Below are 12,090 nucleotides of genomic sequence, written 5' to 3'. Positions count from 1 at the left end.
CAGCTTCATTTGCACACCCTTCCTCTCTTTGTTCATTTGCCCATTTTAAAAGTGGTAAAGAGGTTGTAGCAGTAGATTTTAGAAATGAGACTTTAGATGTGGACAAGACACCTAAACACTTAAATGAAATTATTTACATTAAAAAATAAACAATATAAAAGTCAAAACAAATCAAGTCCCTTGGGTCACTGATTTACTCTCTACTGTAAATTTTTTTTGTTACCATTTTAACAATCTGCCTGGAAAACCAAAATTTTGTGAATTACTTATACCATGTGCTTTATGCTTTCCTTGTTATACCCTCATTGTCTCAGAGAACTGTGACTTCTCATTCCTAAAAGGGTTGTCTCTTTTTATTAAATGTTCCTTCCTGGTGTCCTCAGTGCTGGTGCTTTGAAATTACATCACACACAAGAAATTATATCACACATACCTACACACTTCATAATGAAATTTACCAACATTGTTCAAAAAAAAAATAGAAGAGGAGGAAAGAACAAGACCAAGGTGGAGAGGATGAATTTGTTCATTATGCCCTGTGAGCATGTAGGGAAGTCTCATAATAGTCAATAGATTACAAATGAATAAAAAGAAAGGAAATTAGTGAAGATCCTTAATTTTTTCCTCAATCACTTAACTTGATAAAATCACAATTTCATCATTTCCAAACTGGACAGATATTGCTATGGCTACTGAACATCAGATTTCCTGTCTTCATGCTCATATACCATGTACATTTCCTTGTAATCCTAGCATACTAGTCATCACTTGTGTGCACATAATTCAGGTGTGGGTGTGGGTGTGCACACCAGTCTTGGGGCTTGCACTCAGGACCATGGCGCTGTCAGTGAGTTGCTGCTCAAGGGTAGTTTTCTACCATTTGAGCCACAGTTCCCCTTTCAGGCCTTTTTGGTGCTTACTTGGAGATAGTCTCATGGATTTTCCTGCCCAGGTTGGCTTCAAACCACAATCCTCAGATCTCAGCTTCCTGAATAGCTAGGATCACAGGCATGATCCACCAGCACCCGAATCCTTTGATATAAACTATGGTATACATTTATTCTGTAATTATATACAGGCGTCAGAGGTCCCCTTCGATGAGGCTGTCCCAGGACCTTGAGTTACAGGGTAGCAATCGAGCAGATGTACCCACTTATTCTAATGAAACCTTCTCTAATACTTTGCAAAAATGAAAAAACAAAAAGGGAGGGGGGAGAGATTTTAAACTAGGATAGATCCCTCCAGTTAACACTTGACTTTTTTTTTCTTGATTCTTAGGTATTAGTGTTTGTATCACTCCTCCCTCCCTCCCCACCTTCTCTTCCACCTGTGTCCTCAATTAAAGATCCTATGAAATCTCTAAGGGATTCTCTTCCTTAGCAGAAGCCTCTGAGGACACTCCTGGACACTTCAAAAGGATCTTGTATTTTAGACAAAGAATATTCTTGAAGCTCGGCTACTGCCTGGTCTGGATTCTTTTTTTGGAGCATGCTGGCCCAGCCCTTTGGCTATTGCACAGGTATGTGGTGCAGACAGGTTCACTTGAAGAACAGTCAGTAGTCTGATGTTGACTCCACACAAGGAAGCAGGCCCACAAACTGAGCCCTCCACCCTAGCCACATCCCCACACCCCTGCTCAGACAAGTTCTGAAGGGCAGAGGAGTGGGTATAGAAGCTCAGTGGCTACAGTCCTAGCTATATAGTTGTGTGTGCTCATTCAAAAGTCATGTTCATTCTTTCATTACATTTCCCCTGCCTGACATCTCTTCTGTCATTATTCAGAGCATGATCATTAATCTTTAAAATTACAATTATAATTTCTATCTTCCTTATCTTACACTTGTATTCAAATATTACAGCAGATCTGAGAGCACTTTAAAATGCTGAAACTCTCTACTGACAGAGGAGAGGAAATTTGTAGAGTGCCAAGACACATGGTAGTAATAATAATAATAAATACCAGTGGGCATCAATGGGTTATGCCTATAATCTTAGCTACTCAGGAAGCTGAGATCTGAGGATTGAAAGTCAGAGCCAACTCAGGAAGGAAAGTCCATGAAACTCTAATCTCCAATGAACCTTGAGCTATGGCTCAAGTGATAAAGTGCTAGCCTTGAGTGAAAAATCTAAGTGACAGTCCCAGGCCCTGAGTTCAAGCCCCAGTATCAGCACACAAAAAAAGTACAGTATCTTCTTAAAACTTACATTTCTTCATCTTTTTGTAACCTATAGTACTAACTTGATTCAATTGACATTACATCCTTTCTTTATTCTGTTTCCCTGTTTCTCTACTCCCTGTCTCTTTTTTTCCTTCTAATTTTATGCCCTTGCCTCATTAAAGCAGTTTCCAGTCATTGAATTGGTAGCAATTCTCCCCCAAACTCGTGGCAGCTGTATTGTAATTCAAGCTCTCAGTTAAATGAAAACCCAAACCAAACATTTTCTGCACTCTCTCCCCAAGAATTCCTGCTGAGAACTGCATGTACCATATCCCCAACTTAACTCATTCCCCGAGATGTTTCCTCTCTACTGCTGACCAATGCCAGTTTATTTTCTGTTGTACATGAAGTAGAGGTGTCTATTCACAAACATGTCCAAGAAAAACTACAAGGTTTCTTTTAACTTTTTAATTTTAGCTTGTTGATTATCTAACTCTTATAACAGCAAATTTTCTATGCAATAGTAATAGGAAATATAGTATAAGGAGATGACACAAATAACATAGACTTAGTACTATACATTCACGGTTTGAATTTCAAGTTCAAGACTTCTCTTACTTGTTCTGTAACTTAACCTAGATCATTTTACCTCTCTATTCCACAGTTTTCTCCCCTATGCTAGACTCTTAAAAACAGAATAAGTGCTTTTCATCCATATTGCTGTCATGATTGAATGACATAATTCACACTAGTTTATAGAAAAGTAGCCGAGATAGATAGATAGATAGATAGATAGATAGATAGATAGATAGATAGATATCACAGTATATGTTGGTCTATTGTAAATTTTTACAAATGTGATAAATAGTACCCTGGTCACCTGCATAGATAGCATGCACTAAAGTGCTTTACAACCTAATTAGTTGTGAAGGCAGAGCAAAGGACAGTCCAAATCTGTTATTATAAGAAGTTATCGGCATCAGAACAGCTAACTTTGCATTACCACTCAGGTGTCTCTAGACTTTGTTTTCTCATTCTAAGCTAAACACAAAGTCTTTTCTCCACTCTTTCAGATTTCTTCTCTGTCATCTTTCGCTTCAGGTTTGGTTCATTTCTCTTTTTCATGTTCATCTCTGCATTATGTCTTGGCTTAACCCATCTCTCCTGGTGTCAACCAGGACTAAGTCTCAAAGCCACCTGCCTAGAATTCCTTCTTTTCTCAAGTATCAACTGTTTTCACAAAGCTACTCAGTTCTAGGCTTTAGATTTATGAACTACATGCATGAATTTTGCCCTTCATCAAAATATCAGGGAGGAATACAGAGCAATATTTTCATTACTTTTCATCAAGGTAGTCAAATAGCTTTTCTACAAACAATTCTCTGTAAATAAAATGTTTTGTTTATTAGTATATTCCTGCTTCATTTGAACCAGGATTACTTTTTTTGTGTCTTCCACATATTATAGTTTGCCTTTCAAGACAATTTCATATATGCGTTATTCCTAATAGTAAGACCAACAAAAGTAATGTTCCATCCATCAGTTCAAAGAAAAAAAATGCAATTTGCCTCCTTATCCAATGATGAGCATTATGTAAATTCAGAAAACACACATCACTCTGACCATGTGTTTCAAGTTTAAAGATTTCAACATTCACCAAACTTTCTCTTGTATCTTTGTAAGGTTCTGCACCCTGGAATGAAACAAAATACCCAGGCAAATTACAACTATATTTGAAACCACTTTCTACATACCTGGTTGTAGTAGACAATTATGCAGGGTAATGTATAGTGCCATTTCTCCTACATTGGTGATACAGATTATGACTGCTTTCTTTACTCATTGGTTGGAGACATTTTCAGGGTAAAAAAAAAAATACTACCTATGGTAATCCTGTTGAATCTCTGAGACCAGCATTAATGGACATTCCATTATAAGTGACTCTCAGAGTATTTGGGGGCTATGATAATCCACTATCAACACCCTTTCCCAGTCACTGTGGAACAGCTAGTAGATAAGGCCCCCCACTTTTTCCCCAGCCCTTCTGCAGACCCTTCCTGACTCACGGCTCCCGGCATATTTAGGTGACTGAGCAGTCAACCTTGTCAACCCACTGGATTCCAATTCTGCATCTCAGGTTGGTAAAAAGATAGATTGGAAATCTATGGCTGTCCTTTACAACAGCAGCCTCCAAAAAGCCACTTTCTTCCTGACGGGCTTTCATGGTCTGGAACATGTCCATGGCTGGATCTCTATTCCCTTCTGCTCCATCTACTTGACAGTGATTTTGGGGAACCTCACCATCCTCCATGTCATTCGTACTGACGCCACCCTTCATGAGCCCATGTACTATTTTTTGGCCATGCTGGCCCTCACAGACTTAGGTCTTTGCCTCTCCACACTGCCCACCGTGATGGGTATCTTCTGGTTTGATGCCAGAGAGATTGGCATCCCAGCCTGCTTTACTCAGCTCTTCTTCATCCACACTTTGTCTCTCGTGGAATCCTCCGTGCTACTGTCCATGTCCATCGATCGCTATGTGGCCATTTGCAACCCACTGCGTTACTCCAGCATCCTGACCCCAGCACGCATTGTCAAGCTGGGGCTGAGTTCCGTGTTCCGAAGCTCGGTGCTCATCCTCCCCTTGCCGTTCCTCCTGAAGCGCTTCCAGTACTGCCGCTCCCACGTGCTGGCCCATGCCTACTGTCTACACCTAGAGATCATGAAGCTGGCCTGCTCCAGCATCATTGTCAACCACATCTATGGGCTCTTCGTTGTGGCCTGCACGGTGGGCGTGGACTCCCTGCTCATCTTCCTCTCCTATGCCCTCATCCTCCACACCGTGCTGGGCAAAGCTTCTCCACAAGAGCGCTTCCGGGCCCTCAACACCTGTGTCTCCCACATCTGTGCTGTCTTACTTTTCTACATCCCCATGATCGGCTTGTCTCTCGTGCATCGCTTTGGGGAACATTTGCCCCGCATTGTGCATCTTCTCATGTCCTATGTGTACCTGCTGGTACCACCCCTCATGAACCCCATTGTCTACAGCATCAAGACCAAGCAGATCCGCCAGAGGATCTTGAAGAAGTTTGAATTTGTGAAGTCGCTTAGCTGTTCCCGTCAGGATTAGGTTAGTATGAATGGCCACATTAGAGCTCACAAGTATTTTTGGTTTCAGCTAGAAAAGCATGCTCCCAATTGTTAATAACAGCAAAAATAATTTTTAAAGTGTGCTTTATATGGGCTAGATGACTTTTCAAAAGTTATCTACCTTGCTGCAGTTTTCTCAGTTGAATACTAAATCTCAAAGTAATCGTAATACTTATTTCTTTATCTGCATTGCTGAAGAATAGATAAATTCATGTAAATCTCTAACCCAGTGCTTTTTGCAAATACACAATCCTCAATAAATGTTACCTATCACTACTTTTTTAATCTAAAAGACTACATAAGTTTTATTTTATCATCCTGTAGTCGGTGGATTGATTGTACTTTTAAAATGTATATTTTGATGTAGTTTATTGCATTGTTATAATCACAGGCTTTTTTTTTGTTTGCAACAGTTTTACATAGTCACACTTATACCCCAGCCATTGCTAAACACATATTCTCAAAAGTAGGAAAAGGAGCACATTTCCTACTTTATGGAAAGACAATTAGAAAAGGGCTGATGACCTAGATTCAGGAGAGGAATATGATAGAATCAATACAAAAAACTTCATGGATAATCCTCAAAAGAGGAAATTGGAGTGAAGGAGTATCAACTCACCATCTGAGTAGCTAGATAGCGGACTTCAGTTTTTTTCTTTAGTGATTATACATTTCACAAGTGGAATGGTAGAAGGAAAATGCACATTCTTTTATTTCTTTGCAAGAGGCTTCTCTCATCTACATTTAGCCACATCAAACAATGTGCACATGCATACGCACAGGTAAACAGACAGTTGCTGTTTTTTAAATGTCTGAGTGGGCATATATTTTCTACGCCATGCTTGTTTGTTTTGGTACATATGACCCAATTGATCAGGAGGGTTTTTTTTGTCTTTTTAATTATGTTTTTATTATCTTTATAAGTACTGTACAAAGCAGTTCCCATTTATAAATACAATACATCTTGATCAATGTGACCCCTTTCATCACTCTCCTTCCCTCCCACCCCAACTTCTCCTCCTATGTTTTCCTAATTTCATAGGATATGCATTGAGATTTATGCCTGCATCCTTCCCCCTTCCTCTATTTGTGTATCTTCCTCACCTTGAGCCACCCATCCCCACCTTTCCAATGTGAGTTTCCTAGTTCATTTTTTGGTTTAATTATATTGTTTGAATTCTCCCTTCCAAATTCCTTATTTCAGTTACTGTAACTGGCCAGTTTTATGGATTCATTCCTGTGTATGTTGAAACATATAACAACTAGTACAAGACTTTACACGCTCATGTAGTTAGATGCGTCCTCCTGGAGGGCTTTGCCTATAGTCATGAGAAGGAAAAAGGGTTGGCTCAGCAATTCCTTTCCTTTCATTATTTTGGCCCAACTATAGATACCAAAAAGGAATCCACTGGAAGAAAAACACAAAGATGTAGCATTTCACCATGATAAGGAAGTTGACTACTTTAAGCAACAGCCCATTTTAGATCCTCTTCTATGCCTGTGAGGAAGGCAACAAAAGAGAAATCAATGGGAATAACCATACTTATATAACTTTACAGGGTCACATATATGAACACCTAGTAAGATAGAGATAAAAATCTTTCAAATAGGTGGTCTCATGTATACATATATACTAATAGATTTCTCCCTTTTGTACTGGCTCCTTTATGTCTCAATCACCATGAGATTGTTGCAGATTCTTGTGTTACTCAGTGCTTCATGATCCACACTTCCACCTCCTTCAGTTATTTGTAATGTGCATGAAACACTGGGGAGTAACAAACACTTCATTACTCCTTGTTTCTAGAGTCCACCAGTAGGGATGTGTTTGGGCAGGAGCTGATCACAAATCTAATAAACCTCCAAACATGAACTTCTTCACATTGTGCACTTTTGACTTTGTAAACTCCAGTTATTCCACATAGTCTGTTTCCCACCTAGAAAACTGTCATGGCTAATATGTAAAGCAGACAACATTACCTTCCTTGCAATATAAATCAATTGCTATTATCTAATTGAGGATGTAAAGAGATTAACCTTCTCATTCTGTATGTTTATGTGTGTCTTGTTTCTCTCTTCCTTCCTCCTGCCCTTCTTCTATACGGCATTCAAACTAGCCAAATAATATCTAATACTAGTTTTCTCCTTTGAGAACTCAGCCTCAGAGACTATAAATACATATTACTGGGGGAGGGAAGTAAAAGTTATCCTTCTATTGTATTCAAAGTATGGTTTGTTTTTGTTTTTGTTTTTGTTTTATGCCAGTCCTGGGGCTTGACTTCAGGGCCTGTCCCTGGCCTCTGTTGGCTCAAGGCTAACACTTGAGCCACAGCACCTCTTCTGGATTTTTCTGCTTATGTGGTGCTCAGGAATCAAACTTAGGGCTTCATGCATGCTAGGCAAGTACTCTATCACTAAGCCACATTCCCAGCCTGCAATGTTTTTTTGTTATAAGATATATAAATAATAATATAAATAGTAGTCAGATTATGACTAAGTATGAGCTGAACTCTTCCTGTCCCCAATTCCTTACTTGCAAGAACTCAAGGTGTGCCCATACTTGGATATGTGTTTGGAATTAAAGAGGTAATTAAGTTTAAAAGCAAAAGTAGAAGCAAAATCTAATAAAACTGGTTTTCTTGTAAGCAGAGGAAATGAGCATATGTGGAGAGAAGCCGGAGGTAGGGACAGCCCCAAATCAAGACAAGAGGCCTCAGAGGAAATCAAACCTGTCAATACTGCCATCTTGAATTTCACCAACCTTCAGAACTATGAAAATAAACCACTTTTATTAAGTTACCCAATCCATATTATTTTTATATCAGCCTTAGTAGATTAAGGATGGTAAATATGATCAAAACATTTTATGCACTTGTGTGGAAAGGTGGATTTTAGAGAATGGGGGGAGAAGGATAAAAACAAGGAGTGAGCAAGACACATTGTACTCACAAACTGACATATTGAATTGAAACTCCTTTGTACAATTAGGTAAAGATAATAATAAATAAACAAATAGGCAAGTAAATGGAACAATGAAGCATGTTGAGATTTATTTGGGAAGTAGGAGGGGGTTGAAAGTGACTGAAGGAGTCAAGCTACATTGTATGCATATATAGACATGTCAAACTAAACCCCCATGTGTAACTAATTAAGTTAATACAACTGTGAGAATATTAATTTACCTAGTAATTGTGTTTTAGAATAATTCTAGGCTAAAAATGATGATGCATAAGTTATTGCAAAAGTAAATGGAAATTCTGGAATCAGAGATGTAATATACCATAACGACAGTATGTAGAAAAATGTCTAAATTCTGTAATGACCATAACTAGCAGGTTTTCTGACTGTATCTATCAGGGATTAGGTCCTATATTCTGTATTTTAACAAGCAGCGCAAGAGATTCTGATCCAGGTCATCTGGGGATAAAACATGTAAAACACTGTCTCATAACACCCATATACAGAATGTACTCAACCAAAGACTACTAGTGTGGGGCTCTAAGAGAAAAACACTCATAATTCCGAAGAAACCATCCACATTCCCAAGGAACTATCCTTTTTCACTAGTTTTCCCTAGACCCCATTATTTCCAGCCTCTGCTAAGGGCCACTCTACTCTCCTATAAGATCAACTCTATTAGAGTCTACCTGAGTAATACCATATTTTTCCAGTCCTGGGGCTTGAACTCAGGGCCTGAGCACTATCCCTGGCTTCTTTTTGCTCAAGGCTAGCACTCTGCCACTTGAGCCACAGCCCCACTTCTGGCTTTTTCTATATATGTGGGGCTGAGGAATCGAACCCAGAGCTTCATGTATGCGAGGCAGGCGCTCTTCCACTAGGCCATATTCCCAGCCCCCATATTTTGTTTATCTCTTTGGGCTTACCTACCAAAAATCATTTTTAAATACCACATATTCTTATCTACCCCTAGCAAGCACATAGTCACATACAAAGAACATAAATGTTAGTATACTATGTCACACACATATAAAACATTACAAACAATACCCACTCTCTGCTTTCCTCAAGTTATGGAGAAATATGGAAATTTTTCTCCATATCCTTAAGCAGTAGTAGGTATATGTGCATGTCCCTTCCTGAACTTCTATCCAGACAGCTCAGAAGACTTCCCTCCTCTCTTCCCTTTCCCTTATCCCCAGAGTCTCAGTTAATGAGGCCCAGGAGCCCAGTGAAGGTTCAATGACTGTATAAAAATCAGAGATTTAAACAATCACCCTCTAATCTGTTCCTATCACTCCTGGCCTCTAATTTCAGCATTCTTCTGCTTTACAGTGAGGTCTGCAGCCTCTGGACCAAGCCTTGGTATGTGATGATCAATACTGCAGGCAGGAATTCAGTGCTTAGTTGTAGAATCAATAAGAGGTCCAAAACACTCAATCCAAAACTTTGTTTGGGGGGCTGGGGATACAGCCTAGTGGCAAGAGTGCCTGCCTCGGATACACGAGGCCCTAGGTTCGATTCCCCAGCACCACATATGCAGAAAACGGCCAGAAGTGGTGCTGTCGCTCAAGTGGCAGAGTGCTAGCCTTGAGCAAAAGGAAGCCAGGGACAGTGCTCAGGCCCTGAGTCCAAGGCCCAGGACTGGCCAAAAAAAAACAAAAAAAAAAACCCAAAACTTTGTTTGGGCAATTGGAGATGAAGGGCTTTGACCACAAAACACAGCTGCAAAGGGTGCATGCTGAAGAGGCCAGCTGTTAGAAATTCTTCCTTCCTCCACATGAGCCCAGCTCTTAGCACTAGCTCAGAAAGACAATAGCATTTTCACAACCAAATGCTGGCTTACTTTACTGCCAAGAGAAGTTTCTTCTGTATGGTATAAACAGTAGGAATACTGGGACTCAGGAAGACCAACAACTGAGATGGGAAAACTGAGGTGGTGACGCGACATGGACTTGGTTATTACTTGTTCACCATCTACCACTTATTCCCAGGCACAAGGTTAGTAGATTTGTGAGTTGGCTTTATTTTCACAAAGGAAAAAAATACAAAAGTGTCAGAAGCAATGTAAACCTTTGGTTAAAAAAAGCTATCGATCTATGCATACACGCCTATATATACACAGATGTATGTATATATGTATATATACACATGTCTATATATACATATATATGTCACATAAAAATATGTCCTTGAATAATCATGGAGTCTAAGTGATAGAATCAAAAGTCACTCTACTTGCTGAACTCCTTTCAGGAAAAAAGTCTTCAAGAAGAGCAACTGGGTAGAAAGGCCACAGCAAAATGAACTGCCTAACCCTAAATGATTGTTTCAGTACTAGTCAGGAACAATGAAATCTTCCCCCATTAGAAAATAAATGCTTGGACAATCTTTCAATTTTGTAATACTATCTTACTAAAATCTGTAGGTCCAGAAGACTATAGGGGCTCATTCCCAAGAAAATCCTGATTTCATTATTCTAAATTTTCCTTTATTTCTAGGTTCCCTCTGCCAACCTACCCTCGTCAACATTCTCCTTTTGATTCCTCTTCTGTCCTACTCCCCATTTCTAATTCCAAAGAGAGTATCTTCAGGTTAACACAAACAAAAGATAGAACCCCAAACGTTTTTGTATATCAGTAAATAATGTGTCATTTAAACTACATCCATCTTATGCTGTGTTAAAATAACTGCTGAGATGAATTACCTTCGTTAAGTTTTTATCATGGCCATGGAAAAGTCCAGAGATTTAAATTTAATTTCTAGGTGTAGGTTGTATGATATTAGTTGCATTGTCAAATTACTGAAACCTCTCTTTTCACATTTATAAATTGAGGTAATAACCTGCAATGTTTTGTGAGATCTTAATATGATTACATTTGAACTGTCCCTTGTACACTGACAGCAAATGCTTGATGTTCATTGCAAATTATATTTCTTTCTATTTTCACATCCCACTTCATTTTAGCATACAAAGTAACTTCTGTTTCCAAGGTTTGTTTGTTTGTTTTAGTTATATTACAACATTGAAACTTATCTGGCCTTAACAAGCAAGTTTATCACAGCTCTTCTGAATTCACTTTAATGAATAATGTGATCAAGCAGCCACAGAAGCTGGAGCCAATGAGATCTTCAAATGGAAAATGAGTTAATGACAAGAGCTATTAATGTCTCTAGTACTAAGATGGAGAAAGAAAATGTGTACATATTTATTTCTTTAATAAGTTTTTTCCTCTGTAATGGGAATCAAACTCAGGACCACACACCTGCAAGGTAAGCCCTCTATAACTGAACCACATCCCTATAAACACTAGTTTATAGCTAGTCAGAAATTTGAAAGGCCTGTAAGCTTTTTATTTTATACTGACTGCTATTTGTCACTGAATTATTACTTAGGTGAGAAGAATATCAACAGCTGTCTAGAGCCCAGACTCTGAGAAATGTTTGTTACTGGCTAGAATCCTATTTGCTATCTGCTTGATTTTAGAACGATAATATATTTCTTTTCTTTTTCTTTTTTCCAATGAGCTTGAACTCAGGGCCTAGGTTCTGTCCTTTAGCTTTTATGCTCAAAGCTGGCACTCTACAACTGGAGCCGCACTTCTACTTCTGGTTTTTTGGTGGTTAATTGGAATGAGAGTCTCACAGACATTCCTGACATGACTGACTTCCAACCATGATCCTCAGATCTCAGCCTAAATAGCTAGCACTAGCACTTCACCAGTACCACACAGTAATACATTTCTTTAACCCTTCATTTCCTCTAGTATAACATAGCATTACTAATGGATCATTCATGAAGATTTAAGGGACATAAGGCATA

The 12,090-nt window shown here is 38.9% G+C and overlaps 1 protein-coding gene across 1 annotated transcript; it reads left to right on the top strand.

Moving 5' to 3' along the window:
• Positions 1-4,323: 4,323 nt before the first annotated feature.
• On the top strand, positions 4,324-5,289 carry LOC125361862 (olfactory receptor 51G1). Its single transcript, XM_048360468.1, has one exon. The coding sequence runs from the start codon at positions 4,324-4,326 to the stop codon at positions 5,287-5,289; it is 966 nt and encodes a 321-aa protein (XP_048216425.1).
• The last annotated feature ends 6,801 nt before the right edge of the window (positions 5,290-12,090 follow it).

The sequence above is a fragment of the Perognathus longimembris genome, chromosome 13 (assembly GCF_023159225.1).
Source record: "Perognathus longimembris pacificus isolate PPM17 chromosome 13, ASM2315922v1, whole genome shotgun sequence".
NCBI classification, from domain to species: Eukaryota; Metazoa; Chordata; class Mammalia; order Rodentia; family Heteromyidae; genus Perognathus; species Perognathus longimembris.
The sequence above is the reverse complement of the archived record's forward strand: the minus strand, read 5'-3'. Positions and strand labels throughout refer to the sequence as shown.